This window comes from Gossypium hirsutum, chromosome A08 (assembly GCF_007990345.1).
Source record: "Gossypium hirsutum isolate 1008001.06 chromosome A08, Gossypium_hirsutum_v2.1, whole genome shotgun sequence".
In the NCBI taxonomy this organism is placed as follows: Eukaryota; Viridiplantae; Streptophyta; class Magnoliopsida; order Malvales; family Malvaceae; genus Gossypium; species Gossypium hirsutum.
The window spans coordinates 124,114,354-124,136,667 of record NC_053431.1 but is presented as its reverse complement, the minus strand read 5'-3'; the positions used below and the strand labels follow the sequence as shown (position 1 = coordinate 124,136,667).

General features: G+C 29.3%; 1 protein-coding gene and 2 long non-coding RNA genes across 3 annotated transcripts; 2 read left to right on the top strand and 1 right to left on the bottom strand.

Moving 5' to 3' along the window:
* The first annotated feature begins 5,403 nt into the window (after window positions 1-5,403).
* Window positions 5,404-6,645, top strand: LOC107938673 (uncharacterized). The gene is made up of 2 exons (XR_001694954.2): window positions 5,404-5,946; window positions 6,268-6,645. It is a non-coding gene; the product is annotated as an uncharacterized lncRNA (long non-coding RNA).
* A 4,477-nt stretch (window positions 6,646-11,122) lies between these two features.
* LOC107938684 (GDSL esterase/lipase At5g22810) lies at window positions 11,123-12,761 on the top strand. Its single transcript, XM_016871911.2, has 5 exons — window positions 11,123-11,451; window positions 11,553-11,683; window positions 11,763-11,996; window positions 12,076-12,331; window positions 12,451-12,761. The coding sequence occupies exons 1-5, from the start codon at window positions 11,226-11,228 to the stop codon at window positions 12,645-12,647; spliced, it is 1,044 nt and encodes a 347-aa protein (XP_016727400.1). The 5' UTR covers window positions 11,123-11,225; the 3' UTR covers window positions 12,648-12,761.
* A 432-nt stretch (window positions 12,762-13,193) lies between these two features.
* LOC107938681 (uncharacterized) lies at window positions 13,194-13,919 on the bottom strand. The gene is made up of 2 exons (XR_001694956.2): window positions 13,788-13,919; window positions 13,194-13,461 (listed from the first exon to the last, which is right to left on the bottom strand). It is a non-coding gene; the product is annotated as an uncharacterized lncRNA (long non-coding RNA).
* Window positions 13,920-22,314: the final 8,395 nt, after the last annotated feature.

Genomic DNA, 22,314 nt, shown 5'->3' with positions numbered 1-22,314 from the left:
GTGTAATATTTAGGAGGTTACTGAGTTTCTCACACGGCCATAAGGCACGTCCATGTCCTCTGACCATGTGGCACCATATAGGCTTGATTTAAAGCCAATTTGCTACCCCTTTTTGAGGAAATTTTCACATGCCAAATATATCTATTTCATTCCCAAACATTTACTAATAGTACCTAAATCAAATATCATTCATTATACCATTCAAACTTAGCAAATATTCATTCCTTTATACATTACCTCTTAAGAATATTATACCACAATTCGTATCAAAATTATACAACATTATCATACTAGTCAAACTCATGCAAGTTTAACTTCCAAAATATGCATATTTTATACCATACTTCAACAACTTTCATGTTTATACACTGTCATATACAAAATAACACCTTAACAACCTAGGTACATGCCATTTTACTAAAAGAAAAGTATTCACCACTTTGAGTCCGGAATTGGCTTGGATGTTGAGTCCTTAACTTTCTTTCCTACCTAAACTTACGCACGGAAACATACCGTACTCTGAGTATACACTCAGTGGTATTTTTATAAACTAATACTTAAAACAATAATATGCTATGTATATACATTGTAGCATAACTTTTATTTCATAATCTTATTAACTTCATCACTTACCTTTAACTTATAGCTCTTAAATGTATTTAAACAATTCTTTTTATACTTTTCATATCATTCAATATCTTTCAATACTTGTATAATAGTCACAGTCACATAATCAATAGCAGTCAGTCTTTGTATTTAGTACTTTCAATTACCCCTATTAACATAACTCAGACTTGGACGGATACACGGATCCAACCCACACACCGGGGATAATGTACAGTGTTTCATCGGCCGAAACCGGAATACACCGTAGGGTAACAGTAACAGTAGTAGTAACAGTCATAGTCAGGTACAGAGTACCTATTCGGAACGAATCCGGAACAGTCACAGTAGTCGACACTTATAGTGTCTCATCGACACACAGTCAGAATATCCTTGAACACTTCCAATCCTATGGCATGCTAACTATATCCGACTAGCCCGACATTGTTAATAGGGATTTCAATCAACTTCCAATTTTCAAATTTCCATTCTTAATTTAGTTTTACTTCATTTCAATAATTTTCCATAATAATTCACATGTAATTCAATTCCAATACAATAGTAGTAACAGTCTCCATCATATTATTCATATACATTCTAACTATAAAAATAATAATTACATTGTATTAAAACATTAAGCATAGTTTATAGAAATACAAACCGAATTTCTCGAATTTACTCGATATCCTCGTTCACTTTCACCTTTCCCTTTTTCGATGATGTTTCCAGTGCTACGTTGGCTACATAAAATTTAACATTTAAAATTATCAATATATATTATTTAACAACACATTCTTTAATTTCCATGTAACTTTCTTTAATTTCCATGTAACTTTTACTAAAATTCCAATTTAGTCCTTCCACCATAACCATTCTTTTTCTTCAAAATAAATCCTATATTTTCATTCAATTATCATTTTAAACTATCCCAACTCTTAAATTTCAGCATAAAACACTAATTATAACATCTTCTCAATTCAATCTCTATTATTGCAAGACCTATATTTTCTTTCACAATTTAATCCTTCTCCCACTTCTAACTTGAATTTCCATCAAATTAACACTTAATTCTTCCATTTATTCAGCTTAATCAACATCTAAAAATTCAATAACTTTCTAAATTTCAATATAACTCAAGTAGTATTCTTTCCTAGGATTCCATAGACATTAAAATTACAAAAAAAAAATCAAATTGACTTACCAATCAAGCTTGGAACTCCAAAACCCTAAATTTTCCTTTTCTTTTTCTTTCTTTCTTTCACAGCTCTGTTTCGTTTTTCATTCATTCTTTTATTTGTTTCTTTTATTTTATTTAATTACTTTATTATATTATATTATTATAATATACTTTAATCATTATTATTTTCTTATAATATAAGTAAATACACATGTTTATTACATGTGCACCATTTATATTTTTACACATTTTATTTATTTTTACCATACATTTCTCACATTATGGCCTAATTACTAATTTAATCCCTTGAATTTTCTCTATTCTATAATTAAACTTTTACACTATATTCAATCTAGTCCTTTCACTAAATTAACCTTAATTCAAGCTAATTCACTTAACCAAAGTCTAATTAACTACACTACTAGCTTATTTCTAATAAATATTTACGAATTTATTTTGCGGAAATTATAACCCGAAATTTCAATTTTCCGATAACCTTAAAATTTGGGTCGTTACATACCTGATCGGTAAAAAATGGTGATGTCGCCATAGAGATCTGATTGCCTTCATTTAAGTTACTTCCGTAAAAATTTGACATCTTTTGTTGAACACTACAAATTATGACGAAAAAATCAGTAGTTATAAAAATTTAAAACAGATTTTAATTTATACAAGAATTAATAAATAAAAAAAGAAAAAAATTAGAAAAATAGATTTTTATAAAAAAATAGTTTAGAACAAATTTATAAAAAATAAAATTACAAATAATAGAGTGTAGTGAGAAGGACTTACTTAATTTTGTTAATAATAATATGAGTTTACGTTAGGTGTTGTTAATGTTCATCAAAATAAACATATATATATAACTCTGCCTATTTATTGTATTAATTACAACAAAATTAATTTTTCCCGTTTTTTAATATGTTAACTCTAATTTTTTGGACTAAATTGATTACACTAATTAATTTAAGATGTTGAAAATGAAGATATTTGGAAAATGTACTAATTATAACAAAATTAATTTTTCCCGTTTTTTAAGATTTTGACTCTAATTTTTTGGACTAAATTGATTACACTAATTAATTTAAGATGTTGAAAATGAAGGTATTTGGAAAATGTACTAATTAATTTCTTTGGACCACATTAATTTAAGATCTTAACTCTAATTATTGTATTAAGAAAAAGACTCATTGGGAAAGACACTTGTCGAAACCATCTTTCAGGATTTTAAATTTAATGAAAAACGGGGAATCGACTTTTTAAAAATAAAACATGGAGTGACCACCGATATTTTTTGTTTCGGTGTGATCGGATCACCTAGAAATTTGGTTATTTTAATAAAATATTTCTTTTTACTAAAACAACAATTTTGGTCTTACGAAAATATGAGAAAATGGGTTCGGGAGTCGGTTACGTATGAGGAAGGATTAGCACCCTCATTACGCCCAAAATTGGTACCAAATCGATTAGATACTGTCCTTATGTCTAAGATTTAAAGATGTTTTTGAAATGTGGTTCCTTTTAATAATATTTGAATAACCCGAGTTGGTCATCAAAATTCTCTCGCTTAAGAGGAATCCAGTACGATAGGACATGATCCTTTATGCCCTCGAAAACATGATAAATTTCGACTTCCAAAAGTTGATTTGTTGAAAACCGCAAAAGGATGTCTAATTATTTAGTCCAACGGGAAAATCGAAACCCAGCACAGTAGGGCACAACTCATTGAATTTCTAGACATCGGACATTGCCTTATTTTAGAATTGGAGAACATGAATGAAATTCTAAAGGAATATTCGATTATCTTGAACAAACAGGAGATCGCAACCCAGCACGATAGGGCACGATTCCCCGAATTGCCAAACATCGAATATTACCTTCGTTTTGGAGAATTTTTAAAAGCATGAGTGAAATCCCAATGGAATATTCGATTGTTTTGAACAAACGAGAAATCGCAACTCAGCACGATAGGGCACGATTCCCAAATTGCCAAACATCGAATATTACCTTCGTTTTGAAGAGTTTTTAGAAAACGTGAGTGAAATTCAAAAGGGACCTTCGATTATTTTGAACAAACGAGAAATTGAAACCCAGCACTATAGGGCACGATTCCGAGAATTGCCAAATATCGAACATCGCCTTCGTTTAAAGAATTTTTAAAAGACATGAGTGAAATTCTAAAGGGACCTTCGATTATTTTGAACAAACGAGAAATTGCTACCCAGCACGATAGGAACGATTCCGCGAATTGCTAAATATCGAACATCGCCTTTGCTTAAAGAATTTTTAAATGAATAATTATAAAACTAGCTTAAAACGCAATAATTCGACTTGAAATAAAACGGAATTAATTTTAAAGATTTGGACCTTATAAAACCAAATTCCGTAAACCAAGTGGAAAACAGTGATATGGAATAATATACACATAAGATACGATATTTGATGAATGGAGATAATGTGTCTTATTTGATCGATTGACAAAACAAACAATTAAGTATAACTAACTTAAAAATAGTACTCAATTTCGATCATGCGCATGGAGAATAATTAACATGTAATACAATAAAGAAAATAATAATACAACAATTATATACAACACCACAAAACAATACATAAAAATGTGCCAAAATAATATACATAACATGATATAAAACAATCAATGTAAGATGTAAAAAAACAAAATAACAATTAGAAGCCAATATGGTATAAAACGATTTTAAAATAATGACGAATGTAATTTACACAATATGTAAATAGGTGAATTTAAAATTATTTGTAAAAACAAACTAGAAATATATACTAAATTACTAAAACATATATTATAGGATGAATATTTTAAATCGAATGATATGCAAAGTATTGAAGAATATTGGTTTAAATTTGACAATTTACACGTAATAAAGAAAATTTTAAATTATGCTTAAAATATAAAAAAATAATAATAAGGTATAATAAAATATAATCTTTAAAACATGGTGGATCTACAAATCATATGTATATATATGTATATAAATAAACTTAGAAATAATTGTTAGTAAAATATCATAGAAATGCACACAAGATTAAATTATTTTTATTATAAATTATAATGGACTTAAGAACATGCTTATATATATATAAAGAAAACTATGTGTATAAAATACATAAATTTAATAATATACATATAGATCAAACATAGGTGTCAATAAAATTATATATATAATAATAATTTAAAAGATATATTATGTAAGATTATATAATAAAAGATGAGGATAAATTTAAAAGAAATTATATGTGTAAAATAATATAAGATTAATAATATGCATAAAATAAAATTAACCTTATTATAAAGTGTATATATATATGTATATAAAAGAACATTTTAAACAAACAAATTTAAAAGAAAATAAATAGATAGATATATATATAGTTACATATATAGATATATGTGCATGTATATAAATGAAAGCATGAGTAACAAACTAAGACCATGCAAAACTTAATAAAATACTCCAAGATAATATATTAAATGGTGAATAATAAGTAAATTTTCAAAAATAAAAGGGTTTCAAAGAACAAAAACATGCTGAAAATAATGAATAAATAAAAAGAAAATTGAAACAAAAATAAAACTAAAAGGACAATTAATAAATACAATAAGTTACTGAAATTAGAAGAAGGACTAAAGCTTAACGCGCGCGGATACGTAGGGACTAAAAATGGTAATATACCAGATCCCAAAGTGCTGCGTTTAAGCGCGGATCGAATTGACTTAACTTGTAAATTAAAGGAATAAATTTAAAACAAAGGAAAAAGCAGATAAAACTCAATTACAACACAACGCCGAACAAAAGGACTTAAGGTGAAAATATCCCTCCCTGACCTAACACGCGGGTCTTAACCAGGCGTGGGTCGGGTCATCGGGTGAAGGCCACCACACTACATCGTATCAAGACCATTAAAATTGGTCAAAACGGCGCCGTTCCCAGTCTTTTATATGGACTAAATCGACAGAACCAACAAGCACCCATTCTGCTTATTTTTCAAATCCCTAACCCCCTTTTCTAAATGCCGATTCATCTTCACCATGTGGGGCTCTTCGAGCCTGAAGGAATCTTAGCCCGAAATCCCTCCTCAACTTCGATTTCAACGAAGAAGGGAGAAGAAATCCATGGCTTGCTTGCACGGTAAGGCTCCTCTGTCACCGTTCTTTTATTTTTTTTTCAAAATAACAATAGCGAATGACCCAAACAGAAAACGAAACGATGCATAGAAAACTAAAGAGATTCGGAGAAAAAAAGAAATCATCTCTGCTATTTGATTGCTTGTTTTTTTCTATTCTCTGTGTGTTTTTTTTTGGTGTGCGTATATCGCCTGTGCTCATAACCAAAATACAATGAAATTTTGAGGCCTTTATAGCCGAAAAGAAAGAAAAACAAAATACAAAATTTTCATTATTCCCTATTTGCTACTGCTCTACTGTTGCTTTTGTTTGTTTTCTTTCGCAGGTACGGAGTGCGTTGGCATCGTACGGAGGCGCGGGCGTAGCGTGCAAGGGCTGTGTGCTGGTCGTGTGGTGTTGGAGGCTTGGCATGGTTGCTGGAGGCGATGTCCGGTTCTTGGCTGCGGCGCGAGGAGAGAACCCTAGGGTTCTAGAGTTTTAATTTTTAGGGCCTATCGGGCTTGTATTTGGGTCTTGGGTTAATTTGGGCTTTGGTTGGTTATTGGTTTTTGGGTCATGTTTGTAAAAGGACATTTAATGGACTGTTAATTATGTGGTTTTTTATTATTTATTTATTTTGTATTTTATTTTGGGTTTCTAATGGGCCGGGTAAATTGGCCCGTTTACAATACTCATCAAATAAAATGAGAAATGTTGTAATCAATTATAAGGAAAAGGAGAATTAGGGTGTTTTTTTAATATGTTAGGGGTGTTTTTTTAGCCAACCCCTTAATTTTATTTTACTCTAAATTATTAAATGATCTTTCATCGTTATCTAATAAATGCGAAAAAAATTAAATAACACACAAATATAATAAAAAAGAATGACTGCATTAAAATTCCTAATGCATGTCCACATATGTATAGAAACAAATCCTTAATTGGTTTAACAAAAAAGGAAAAATGATAAAAGCATATCCTGTATTCCTTTTCTAATTGATGCATACATAGTGTTGTTTTTTTAAGTAACATTGGCTTCAAATCTGGTATTTGCAATTCTTTTTCTTATTGCAAAGTAAACTAAAAACAAGGGAACAAAAAACATGAACTACAGATAAACATGTGTTGTAATTCCCAATAACACAAAAAAGCTACTTAAAAAACCTTGAACAAGCTTCAAAGCAGTCAACTTGATTTGTTTATGCAGTCATAGGGGCTAAAATTTTAGACCATGCAACTGAACCATGGGAGGCATCATTGTGTCTTCTCGATGGAGCTGAAGGAGGGAGGGGGAAACCTTTGGCGAAGAGATGAGTCATGGAAGCTTGGTTAAAGTTCATAATTTTACTATCTTTCTGTTTGTTTCCCAGGCTTAAATCATGGATTCTGTATACGGCTTCATTGGTTCCAGGAAGGTTAAGAAGAAAGAGTGAGAAAAACAACAGAAAAATGGTTAGAATATTAATCTGTTTGGTAGCCATTGAAATTACGGATCTTTTTATGGCAAAAATAAACTGAAGAGAAGTCAAAAGTAGATTGAATTTTGAATAGTGAATGTGAATTTTGTATGAAATATGTAGGAAAATGTCAAAAGATATAAACTGAATAGGAGAAAAGCTAAACGAATAAGGAAAAAGGGTTGAATTAATGTGGGAATTAAGTATAGGTAAGAAGAGACAAATTGTAGCATTAATGAGGGAGAATCTGATGTTATCAAGAGTGTCTGTTGCGTCACATTTGTTATTTGCAGATGTTCGTATTTTCTTTTCAGCACTAATAAATCTGAATTGTTTTTTACGACTTGCCGGACGGAGCAATAAGAAACGATGGGTGTCGAGCATTTTGGCTGCCTGGAAAGTATTTAGGTATTCAGATTAGATGCGTGAATGATCAGAGGTTTTTCCGATCAATGATTGATAAGATGCTGTCTAAGCTTGAGATTGTCTATCTCTTGGTGGGGGGTACACACTTATTAAATCAGTTCTTTCCTTTATTTCGTTCTATGTGCTATCCTGTTATCCAGTGGGGTCATGATCAAAACATTAAGAAATTGCACATGTATAATTAGGATAAACTCTGTTCAAGGGGGATTAGATATTAGAAGAGCTGATCTGCTGAATGAGATTCTGTTTGTGCTTACAAAGCCCACAAAACTCACACACAGTACTTTACTGTGGAAATACTGTAAAAGATCTGATTCATTTTTTCAATATAGTTGCCAAGAGATCTGACTCATGATGCTGGAAGAGCATTCTCTATGGACGCCAACTCTGCAAAAAACGGAATACATGTTAAATTTTCGTTAATTCAACGCATTTAAATTCACATTCTCCTTTATTGACAACAATATTAATTAACACTATAAATAATTAAATTAAAATTGAATTAAAATTTAATCAAAACTATTAAAATACTTAGATATTAATTATCAGTTAACATGTTTAGTTTATCAATAGGGAGGATTGTTCAAATTCTTAACATAATCAATATCACTATAAATAATTCCACGTAAATTCAACAGCATCAACGCAAATATATATAAATTATACTTTCCCATGCTCACTATAATTGCAATTTAAGGAGGCCATATGGTTCGAAGAATCTCAAGAGATTCAATTAAAAAAATAGAAATTCACTGTATTTTTTGGTCCTTATTTCACCATTAATTACTCTTTAAATATTGGAATTTGATTTGTTTTGTGCTGATTCAACTACCCTTTCAACCCTATCAAATAAGTAATTCAAACCAGAAATTTTCTTAATCTCAATCACCGTACAACAATGGCAGCCAATGTTTTTGTTATCCTTGGTCTCTCTTGCCTTTGCCTTATTTGAACAGATTCTTCCTTTTAAGGTATTCACCCATACGATATTAATAAATTTTATTCAATTATTAGGGGAAAAAAATTTATTTAATTTATAAATATAATTTTTCAAATTTTTTTAAAAAATTGTTGATAATAGATCACAAAGGTTAAGATTTGCATTGAATTATTTCATTTCAAAAATTAATTTTTATTTACAATCAATTGATAAAGTTGTTATATATCTCATCTACTGTATAATTATTTTAAAAATAAGATAAATTTTTTGCTATAAATATCTACTTATTCTATTGGTTATATGCATTACAAAATTATATTCTATTTACTTACTTTCAATTTCATTAATCTTTTTAAAGTTTCATAGATATGAATAGTGTTTTGTTAACTTTATTTTTTATTTTGTCTTTCTCAGCCATATTGTTTGATTAATGATTTTTTATTAATGATTATCGTCCAACTGAACAACTTAATAATTTTTCGCCATAATTCCCTTGTCTATGATTAATAGACTAAATTTTGTAACTATTGTTAAATTTTCCACCATTTTTTAGCTCACCGCCCCTAGATGATACAGAGCCGCCGCTAGAAGAGTCACCAACAGGAAATTCAAGAGAAGATAAGTGCAATTAGTACATGAATAAATATGTTGATGACAAATGCTTTGATGATATGTTAAAATCTTTTAATTTTCACAAGATTTATTTCCAACAAAATGTTGTTATCGGTTTATGGCAATTCCAGATTATTGCTTTAAAGAAGTAATATTTGTTGCCTGGCATGATGTAACTTCCAAATTCAAGGGTATTGCTCTAAAAAATTAGCTGCAACACCATCAACTTAGATTTTACTATTTATATGTTATTATTAGTTTTTAATTAGGGTATATGTTTCAATAAAATTATCTTAGATATTAACTCTTAGTTATGCTTGTAGAATAAAAAGAACTTATTAATTTTTGTTTAATAAAATTGATTTATGAATTTTTTGCTTTAAATTGAAAATTTATTATTATTTTGTTTTAATTAAATTTATGTAAAAAAATAACAAACTTTATTATTTGTTTTTATTAATTTCAACAATGTTGTTCACCCAAAGTTTCCATTACAAAAGGGTGCTTGCTATTGGATAAACATTGTTTTTATGATATTTTACGTTATTCTCTTATTAATAAATCACGGAGTAAAATGTTGTTGTGAAAGTTCTTTTTTGAAATATAGAGAAAAAGATGTAATTTAGATTGATGTATAATGTGACTTGTCAAGTATATTGATTAAATGGAATTTCTTTATTCTTATCCAATTGAGATATTTTCTGTTTTACTAAAAAAGATTAATCAAATTATTAAAAAATTGTAACTTAGTGTAATGAAGTGCATTTAATTAGAGATACATTATTGGAGTAATGGTTTAAAGTGTAAAGATTGGATTATAAAAAATGTACCAAAAACGCATTAGATTGAGTGGATTTAGGTACTGCTAATTTGAATTTAAGGAGTTATGCTATGATGCTCGAAACGACATCGAAATTCCCGATGTTATAGTGCATTTCACTGATGCCGATGTTAAGTTGAAGCCATTGAACACCTTTGTTACGCTTTCAGACACTGTTAGGTGCTTCAGCTTCTCTTCTGTTGAAGATTTTGCAATTTATGGAAACTTGGCGCAGATTAATTTCTTGATTATTGGATATGATAATGAAAAGCGTACGGTGTCGTTTAAGCCTACTGATTGCTCAACGATCGGCTAATTTGTAATATTTTAATAGATTTATGTTATTTATTTATTTATTTTTACAAATGATTCAGGTGATTATCATCATCCATAATGTCCTTTGTAACATAATTAAAATATTTATTAATTTTATTTTTTCTTAATAATTTTGAATTTTTATTTATTTAAACTTTAATATTTCATTATTACATATTGGTAACCTTCTTAATGTAATTACATATTGTTTTTATATTTATATAGAATTTTTTTAATTATATGCATTGCGAAATTACAATTTCATTGTGGTTTAACTTTTCAAAGTTTTCAGTGTCATGAATGGTTTTATTTTGTGTTTTTGTTTTTCTTAATCACATTGTTTGTTCAAGAAAATTAATGTTATAATTTATATATTAACAAAATTTATGGCGTGAAACAATGAAATAATAATATTTTTAAATAGGTGAAAAGAAAAATATTATGATTATAAATTAATGAAAATAGTATTATATTTAAAATTATTAAGTATTCAAAATTTCATTATAATTTACATGTTTTGGTTAGGTGAAACATGTAAAATAATGTTTTTAAGTAGGTGAAAAATATAATAAGTGTGATTATAAAAAGCTAATGAAAGGAATTTATAAATCAAAGTAGATGCCACCAACAAACAAACATTCTTCTAAGCATTCAAACTATATCTCACTTACTGTTTGTGAGCCATTTCCAAGCTATTCTAAGCCAACCTACTTCTCTCTCACTTATCGTCAAAAATGAAGTTTCTAGCTCCGTTTATTTTTCTTACCTTTCTGCTATTTGAGGTTAAGGGTCAATTTGTTCCTGCTTTATTCATATTTGGAGACTCCATTTTTGACGTAGGAAACAACAATGATCTTGTCACCCTAATAAAAGCTAACTTCCCTCCTTATGGGAGGGATTTTGTTGACCATGAACCAACAGGACGATTTTGCAACGGGAAATTAGCTTTAGATATCATTGGTTAATTCAATAAACTTTTTATTTATTTATTTATATTGTTTATATATAAATATTTATTTAACTAATGGTTTTTCTTTTTCTTTTTGGTTTTAAAAACACAGCTGAGCAAATTGGCTTCACTGACTATCAGCTCGCTTACATGAGTGACAAGGCTAACGGGGAAATGTTGTTGATTGGAGCCAATTTTGCATCAGCTGCTTCCGGTTATTATAATGCTACAGCAATTTTATATGTAAGTAAAAATGAAACAAAAACTTGTCTTTATTTCTCTATTTCCCTACGGGCTTTTAAATATTTATTTCTTGTTACAGAATACCATCTCTCTGAGTCAACAGTTGGAGAACTACAGAGAGTACAAAAATAAGTTGGTGGATATTACGGGAAAATTTAATGCTTCTTCCAGAATATCTCGTGGAATCCATCTTATTAGTGCTGGGAGCAGTGACTTTCTTCAAAACTATTACATTAATCCTTTATTATTTACCACCTATACTCCAGACACATTCTCAGATATTCTCCTTAACTCATATGATCATTTCATTCAGGTTTTCCCTAGCATTTTTTTCTTAAATAAAAAACAATACAATTTCATGGTTTTCTATTAATAGATGAAGTTTGTCACAGAATCTGTACGAGCTTGGAGCAAGGAGAATTGGAGTCACAACTTTGCCACCACTTGGGTGCTTACCAGCAGCAATCACAGCTTTTGGGCATGGAAACAATCAGTGTGTGGCCAGGTTAAATAACAATGCGATTTCATTTAACAACAAGCTCAAGCACAGGTCTCAAAGGTTAACAAGAAGGCTTTCTAAGCTTAAGTTGGTTGTCTTAGACATCTACAATCCTCTTTACACCCTTATCACAGAGCCTGCTGAGAATGGTAAAGATGTTATTATATATCTTAAATACTTACTCTATATTATTTCAAAAATCTGGTAGCATGAGTAAAGCTTCACTTCTAGGCGAGAAAGCACTAATAATTTAAGCATATGAAAACAGGTTTTGCAGAGGTAAGAAGAGCTTGTTGTGGGACTGGATTGCTGGAAACGTCAATACTATGCAATCAACACTCCATTGGAACATGCTCCAATGCATCTCAATATGTTTTCTGGGATAGCTTTCATCCTACAGAGGCGGCAAACCAGATTTTAGCCCATGAACTTATTCGGAGTGGAAGCTCTCTTATTCAGCCATAGTCAAATTTTATCATTTATCATTTAGCTTAGGTTGAAAGAAAAAAGATAATATTTTATCATGCATGTCCTTTATATTTTATTGCAATTAATAAAAACAATGCAATTTTCTTAAAACCAGTTTGGCGATAACCAAACCAGCTTAAAAAACATTATCAAATAAAAAAGCTCAACACATATTGTAAAACATAGACTAGGTGGACAAAAAATGTCCGAATAAAGAATTTGCAACACATAAAAAAGCGACAATGAAAAAAGCTGCTTAGAAACAAAGAAACTGTACCAACCAAAGAAAGCAAGCACAATATCGAGATACCAGTAAGGAATAACCAGCGGACATGGCATGTCATTCTTCCACGTCGCATGCAACGTTTTTTTTTTTTTTTTTTGTGACTATCGTCCGTCAAATCGTTTAGAGAAACCTACTTGATTTAAAAAGTTCAATTGATTTTTCTACTAAATACCTTTTTTTTTGTCCTTTTAAGACTAGAAAATTATATGTTTTGGATAAAAATATGATATTGATAAAAATGATTGAGGCTTAAGATATAGTTTAATAATGTTCACTAGTATAAATATATGTTCGGTCATATACTAATTTTAATCAAGTTATAATTATACAAGTCCAATTTGCTGGCCCAAATTAATACCCAACTAAATGCCTTAAGCCTAAAAGAACCCAAGCCCAATACACAAAACAAAAAAAGGGGGAACTAAAAACCCTAGCCTAATCAACTGCTGCCGCCCCATGTCAGAATTTGGCCATCGCCTCTGCTCCACCGCCACTGTCACGTCAGCCACCTACTTGCTCCACTACCTGCAAATATTAAATAGAGAAGGGACAGAAAGTAGAAAGGAGAGGCATTTAATGGCTATAAAAAGCCAAGCAGAAACCATTGTATCGATTGGCCATTGGTAAAAATAAAAACAACATTAGATTTTAAACCTATGAGCAAGAACGGAGACCACAACAATATCAAAAGCAGAAAATAGCCTAAACAGAGAAAAAATCTAAATAGCCCAAGATGATTTCATTTGACCATTATCGTTGTTTTCTTTCTTTTTCTTTTTTTCTTAATCTATTTACCCTCATACACACATATTATAAATACACTTTAGAAAATAAAAAAATCAAATTTTTACCATTTTCCGATTCACGGTGGCCGGCACGGCGGACGGCACGACTGCGACCGGTCTACTCCTCGCCGGATTCTGGGTTGGCAGAGAGAAAAGGGGGAGAGGATTTGAAGTTTTTTTTTGTTTTTTTTTTTAAAAGGAGAAGGTGAAATAAAAAAATATGGCTTATATAGGCTGGCAAAACGCACCGTTTTGCTCAGCCTCTTTAAAATGCTGAAACGGCGCCGTTTAGGCGCCGACCTGAAGACCCGACCCGTCTTACCTTGGGATCCGCGTGTTTTGAAGCGGAGGGGTTATTTGCGCTTTTGGCCCTTCCGCTTTTTTATCATTTTACAATTAAACTTATTATGCTTTTAATTCACCCCTTTAATTTTATTTCGTTTACATTTTGGTCCTGATTAAAGCGCAGCGTTTTGGGAGAAGGAAAAATTTCCTTTTTAGTCCCCCATGTTATTCGTGCACTCCAAATGGGTCCTTCCCCTTATTTTTATTTTTTAATTTGGCCCCAGAACTATGTTTTGTTTCGATTTTTAGTCCTTTTTTTGTTCATTTTCATGCCTTCAACATTAAATTAATTATTTTTAATATTAATGTAATCATTGTATCATTTTTTATTAAGCTTATTATTATTATTATTAGTAGTAGTAGTTTGCTAATACTATTATTATGATTTTTTTTCATGTGTATTCATTTATTCATTTTATTATTAATTCATTAATTTGTTATTACTAACATGTTCTTGTTATTTTTATTAATGTATTATTATTATTATTGTTATCATTATATTTATACTTATATTTATTTTATTCTAATGCCATTTTTATTATTATATCCATCATTATTATTATTATATATATATACATATCCTTTTACCACTGTTTTTATATATACATATATTTTAAATATTATTACTATTATTATTATGACTTAACATATTGTTATTACCTTTATTTTAATATTATCCCTATTATTATCATCTTATTATTAAACTAAATAATTTCATATAAATATTATATTATATACTTTCTTTTTTATATTTATTTACTTATTACTTCATTATCAATTAATTTAACTTATTATTATTATTATTTTTTATTGTTATTACAAATATATTGTTTTTCTTCTTACTAATTTATTATTATTATTGTTTTCCACCTTATTATTATTACTAGTATTATCATCATGTTATTAGATTAATTAATTTTACATAGCTATTATTATGTTATTATATATATTCTCTATGTATCCATTTATATTATTACTTATATATATTATTATTACTATTACCGTTATTATTTATTACCTTATTATTATTACTACTATTATATTATTATTATATTTTACCCATTACTCTTTAAATACATTTATTTTGTTTTTTATTTCTCACTCATATTATATATTATTTATTTATTCATATATACACATACATATATACCTTTTCATACATCATTCTAAACCTTAAAATACTTATTACTTGTATTATTACTATTAATATTATTATTATCATTGCTATACTATCATTTTTAGTTTTACATAATGATTGTTTATTTATGATTAGTTCCTTTTAATTTCGAATATTTACTAGCTTATTCGTTATTTCCTTTTTATTCGTTTTATTCATTTTTGCTCTTATCATTATCCTTCACATCCGCATCTATATTTATTCTGTTATGCCTATCAATATCAAAATTTGTATTTGCCTATGCATTCTTTATTATCCTATTTTATTACAACTTATGTTATACTAACTTTTACCCAACCCAAAATAATTCTTTCATAAAAGTAATATTCCGTATTTGGTAATTCGAAACAATCGTGCCCTAACTTACTGGGTTTCGATTTTTCTCATCTAACCTAAATAACGGAATATTCTTTTAAATCACAATACGAGTTTAGAAATAAATACTTACTTTCGGAGTTACGAGGTGTTGTGCCCTAACTTACCGGGTATGACATTTTGTTACCTCGGGATAAGATTTTTGTTAACAAAGGCAATATTCGGCATTTAGAAATTCGAGATATCGTGTCCTAACTTACTCGGTTTCGATTTTTCTCGTTTATACTAAATAGTCGAATACCCTTTTAAAAAAGGGGTCAAAATACATGAATTTCAAATATAGACAAGCTCATTCTCAAAGTTCGTCATGTCGTGTCCTAACTTACTAGACGTGACGTTTTATTACTTCGAGATGAGGGAGTCCTTAACCTCCGTTTTAACTTATTCGATCATTTTTTAGCATTAATTCGAAGAGGGATCGTATTTTAAATTCTTTCAAGTTTTCAAATCTTCGACACTAAGACACTAATTAATCAACTAGGTACCAATTTTGGGTGTATCGAGGGTGCTAATCCTTCCTCGTGCGTAATCGACTCCCGAACCTGTTTTCTTAATTTGCGTGGACCAAAATCGTTGTTTAAATAAATCAAACCATTTATTAAAAACAACCACTTTTATGAGGTGACCCGATCACACCTCATCAAAAAAAGGATTGGTGGTGACTCTAGTTTTTCGTTTTCATTTTCAAAATTCAAGTCGATTCCCGTTTTTTAAAAAATGGTTACGAAAGTAATATTTTCAATAGTTAAGATGTAAATGTAATTTTCTTGCACTAGAATTACACTTGCTCTTAACGTTTTTAATACATTCCAAGCTATTCTATTATATGGCATTTTACAAAAGAAAGAGATATGCATAGGGTTTAGGGGTTAAAGTTTTAGGGCATTTAAAATACATTCAAAGTTTGTTAATTCATTTCTTTCATCCTTTAAGTTTTCCTCTCCAAAGTTTTTCTTTTTCCTTTTTTGTTTCTTCTCTACCTAGCAACAAAATCCCCCACACACCAAGCCACTATCCATCGAAGCACCAAAGTGATAATCTTCGCCCATAAACACTTCTATTGTTTTAAGACACATAGTGTATAAATGTATGCCATCATACACTTAAAAATCACAATAACATCATTTTTTTTGAAGAATCAAATTTCTACCTACCTCACTGCACATAATCCCAAACTTTGATTTGCCCAATATAACAATTATTTTTCTTGAGATACTGACAAAAGGAGAAAAAAAAAACAAAGTAAAAAACGTCATTTGGCCATCCATACCTTCTCGACCTATTTACTTGGCCATCAACACCTAGCCTTCTAGATCATCTTCGTCAGAAATCTTCTTTTCACTAGTTTCTTTGCCTCACAGATATTCCAAGTAATCATATGTATTTTGTTCAAAACTCAGAATTCACAACCTACCGTTGCTTTCATTATGGTCAATAATTGACATAATATATTGGAGAATCAACCTGTCTTTTCTTCCACTGTTATACAATTATCTATATCCAACTTTTTCACTAAATCTTTTCACAATGATTATTAACCACATAAAAACACTTATAAATGTTTCTTTCAAACTAAATTGAAACTCTCTAATTTGCACACTGAAAATAAAATAAAATATTCCAATATATAGTTTTTTGTAAATTTGTGAATCCAAGTTAACATGATTAACATAAATCACTTGAATTTCGTTTCAATTAAAACCTTTGTTATAGCACAAAATAAAAGAGATATTTTTCACTTTTAACTACTTTGATTGCAATATTTCTTTAAACAAGTTGAGTAAATCATGCTCAAACTCTTCAAAATATCATTATTTGACTAAATATTTTGACTAATTATGAACAAATTAAGTTAATCATTTAAAATCTTTTTGAAGTGAGGATACAAAATTATTTTTAATCAAAATATTTATTCTATTCTTAATTTTGAATAATAATGAATAATTGATAATGGTTGTTACCTAAATCTAATAAACTCGAAATGAGAGAACATTATTTATTTTTGAATTGCTAAATGAAATTAAATTCAAAACTTTTCATTATATCGTTTTATCTATTTACATATTTGATTTACTATTTTTTTTAATTTCTTGAAAGTTTTATTTGTTTTAAAAAAAAGTAAAATTTTAATATAGATTAACAATCACAAAGAGAAAAAAATTTAAATGGAAAAATATTATAGCTACGATGACATCAAGAAATGATAAGTAACTCTTACAACTAGCCAACAAACATAAATAATGGTAAACAAATTCTTCCTTTTAAGGTATTCACACATATGATATTAATAAATTTTATTCAATTACTAGAAAAAATATTTAATTTAGAAATATAAATTTTCAATTTTTTTTTTAAAAATTGTTGATAATAGATCACAAAGGTTAAGATTTGCATTGAATTATTTGATTTCAAAAATTAGTTTTTATTTACAATCAATTGATAAAGTTGTTATATATCTCATCTATTGTATAATTATTTTAAAAATAAGATAATTTTTTTTTGCTATAAATATATGCTTATTCTATTAGCTATATGCATTACAAAATTATATTCTATTTTCTTTTCTTTCAATTTTATTAAGCTTTTCGAAGTTTCATCGATATGAATGGTGTCTTGTTAGCTTCGTTATTTATTTTGTCTTTCTTAGCCATATTGTTCGGTCAAGGATTTTCTATTAATGATTATCATTCAACTGAACAACCTAATAATTTTTCGCCACGGCTCCCTTGTTTATGGTTAATAGACCAAATTTTACAACCATTGTTAAATTTTCCACCATTTTTTAGCTCACCACCACCAGATGATACAAAGCCGCCGCCGAAAGAGTCACCAACGGGGAATCCAAGAGAAGATAAGTGCAATCAGTACATGGATAAATATGTTGATGACAAATGCTTTGACGATATGTTAAAATCTTTTAATTTTCACAAGATTTTATTTCCAATAAAATGTTGTTCTGGGTTTATGGCAGTTCCAGATTATTGCTTTAAAGAAGTAATATTTGTTGCCTGGCGTGATGTGACTTCCAAATTCAAGGAATACTGTTCTAAAAAATTAGCTGCAACACCACCATCAACTTAGATTGAATTGTCTGCGGCACCATCAACTTAGATTAGATTTTACTATTTATATTATTATTAGTTTTTCATTAGGATATATTTTTCAATAAAATTATCTTAGATATTAACTCGTACTTATGTTTATCGAATAAAAATATTATTAGTTTTTGTTTGATAAAATTGATTTATGAATTTTTTCTTTAAATTGAAATTTTTCATTTTATTTTGTTTTAATTAAATTTATGTAAAAAAATAAAATAAAGGAGAGTTTCTGAGATTAGTTTTAATTGAAGATATGTACTGGAAAAATAAAGCTTTTAATTAGAGTTTTTTTTAGACCACCATCAACAATTCGTTGACAACTTTATTATATCAATTTCAACCATGTTGTTCACCCAAAGTTTCCATTACAAAGGGCATAAATTTTTTCCACCCTCATCCAATTGGCTATAAACCCAAGAAATGCATGCATTATTTGCTCATGGATAAACATTGTTTTTATGATATTTTACATTCATCTGAAGTAAAATGTTGTTATAAAAGTTCTTTTTCGAAATTCGGAGAGAAAAATGCAATTTAGATTGATGTATAGTGCGACTTGTCAAATATATTAAATCATATGAGATTTCTATATTCTATCGTCCGATCGAGATATTCTCTGTTTTGCCCCAAAAACCAACAAAGTAAACAGAGAAAAGAAATGTACATATTGTGCTTGCGTATATGTTAAGCTTTGTATATTTTAAAAGTATAATTTTATTAAAATCTTGATGTAAGATTCATTTTGTTTTAGGTGTCACACATTTGAAAAGACTTTCAATGTTAAAATAAGGACCATTTTGTAAAAATGTAATTTAAGAGTAATTAAAAAGCAAATTTATCAAAGTTTTATAAATACCATATTTTTCCCCTCCATCTTTATAGTTAGTTTTTCTCCATATTTTTGTTGCCGTCCCTTGTTCTTCCCAAGCTTCTCCCTCTCAATTTTATTTTACAAACTTCATTTTTTAATTTCTATTATCATCGAAGCCATAAATCTCCATAGAATTTCAAGAAAAACACCCAAAACACATTGATTTTGTCATTTCTCAAGTTTGTGGGTTTTTCTTGTTTTCAACCAAAAACTCGTTTCTCATGGTAAATTGTGTATGTAATTGTAGTTTGGGTCGTTTTCATTTAACTTGTGAATGCATGTGAATATATAAGCTAGACTTGTGAATTATTGTAAAATGAGTTATTTGAAAATGAGTTTAATGTAGTCGTACGTGAGAGTATATTAAGCGTGAATATGTTATTGTGAGGTTAGAATATGGTTATTGTAACACCCTTAACCCTTATCCCTCCCCGTTATGGATTATTACTGAACTTAACAGATCAAATACGAACATTTCAAATCATTTAGCATACATGTAATAAATTAATCAAATTGTCCCTTTTATGAGCCTTCAAGGCCCAAAATATGTGTTAAAAACAAATCGGGACTAAACCGGGTATTCTAGAAATTTTTCCAAAAACATCAAAATTTTTCAAAGAAACATAGGACATACACGCCCATGTGTCCAGGTCATGTGGCTCACACGGTCAAGAGACACGCCCATGTCTCAGGCCGTGAGGGCGTTGAAGTAGGGACACATGACCGTGTCCCAGCCCGTGTAACTCTCTGACTTGGATCACATGGCCAAGCCACATGCCCACGTGCTAGGCCATGTGTCACACACGGCTGAGATACACGCCCGTGTCTCTGCCCATGTGAAAATACCTGGGCATTTTGTTTTGAAAATTTAAAGTTGTAGGGGATACAAGGCCAATCCACAAGCCAATGTGATAGCCGTGTGTCTCACACAGTCTAGTCACACGCCCATGTGTCTGGCCGTGTGAACTCAAAATGAACCTTAAACATCAAGTTTACCATTCCCTGCAATCTTAAACACTAAGCAACTAAAAAACTATTCGTTCAACCCATCCAAAACACGATTAATTACCTTTTAAACATGCCAAAACAATCAACCTAGCTTCTTAACCAATGTACCCTTATAGATACTTCAAAAACATTTTCAAAATATTTCAAATAACATCTATCAAAACCAATTTAAAACCTTGCCAATATCAACCTAAATTTTGCCTATATCATGTTCATTCATGCATCAACCTAAACATGCCATATTATAGTCTCAATAATACATATATTCATATATATAATCAACCAATATCAACTTATAATATTAAGTACAATCACTCCACAAGATGATAAGCTTTAGACAACCTAGGTACATGCCGACATAAAAAGAACTATAAATCACCACGTTTTAAGTTCGGGATCGTTGATGGATGCTGATTCGGCAATCAGACTTAAGTACCTAACCTGCGCACGGAAAACAAAACCGTACGCTGAGTATAAACTTAGTGGTATTTCTATAATCTGAATATTTTAAGTAAAATAATATAACGTACACATTTAATCATACAATAACAATAGTCATTCAATTGATCAATTTAATCATTCTACAATCAATTCTCATCATTTGCTATCTCAATTAGTTTTTCACAATATGTCACACAATCCATATGTATCATTTCCATTTCACATTTGGTATTTCCAAATACTTTTCGTAGTACCACTTCTTTTAATTACCCTTATTAACACGACTCGGACTCGGATGGATACATGGATCCAACCAAAACACACCAATTTGACACCCAGTGCCTCATCGGATAATTCGAAATAATAATTTGACATCTTGTGTCTTATCGGTTAAACCGAAGTAAATTGGTACCCATTACCTTATCGAATTAATTCGAAGTAATAGATTGACACCCAGTGTCTCATCGACTCAAGGTCGAAGCAATCCCTGAACTCTTCCAATCCTATGGCATGCCATCTATATCCAACTCAGCCCGATACAGTTAATAAGGTTTCAATTCACTTTTCAAATGCCACAATCATTCATTATTCAAATATCACATTAATTATAAATTCACATATATTCAATTCAATATCATAATGCTAATTACTTACCTTATTCTCTTACCATAAACATTAAATAAAAAATACAACAATTAATATTTAGATTCAAATTATAGAAATACAAATCAGAACTTTTGAGCTACTCCTCGTCGACTTTATCTTTTCCTTTCCTAGTCGTGGTTTCCGACACAACGTTTGCTATGAAATTAAACCAATTAAAATTCATCAATACAATACAATTCAATTTCAGATTAAATATTTCAATTTTGTTCAATATTTTCCTAATTTCCAATTTAGTCCCTAAATCGAGACTAACTTTATTTCTTCAAAATTAATTCCATATTTTCATTCAATTTCCACTTTAGACTAAATTCAACTCTATAATTTCACTTAAATCCCTAAATTTTAAAATTTTCACAATTTAGTCCCTTTTAGTCAAAATTTACTATTTATTCTACAATTCAATCCTTTTTCATTCTATCTTAAAAATCTATCAATTTAGTCCCTAATACTCTAATTATTCAACATAGAGAACATTTAAAAACTCAATAATTTCTAAAATTTTGACTTGGGTTGGGTAGTATTTAGTTTTAAGATTCTAAAAACATAAAAATTATAAGAAAATGGACTAAATTAACTTACCAATTAAGCTTTGAACCCTTGAAAACCTTA

What these genes read in the sequence shown, in the direction of transcription:
- LOC107938684 (XM_016871911.2), top strand. Translation starts at nt 11,226, where the DNA reads ATGAAGTTTCTAGCTCCGTTTATTTTTCTTACCTTTCTGCTATTTGAG. An exon ending in ATTAGCTTTAGATATCATTG is followed by an intron (nt 11,452 to 11,552) that starts GTTAATTCAATA and finishes TTAAAAACACAG; the next exon opens with CTGAGCAAATTGGCTTCACT. An exon ending in ATGCTACAGCAATTTTATAT is followed by an intron (nt 11,684 to 11,762) that starts GTAAGTAAAAAT and finishes TTCTTGTTACAG; the next exon opens with AATACCATCTCTCTGAGTCA.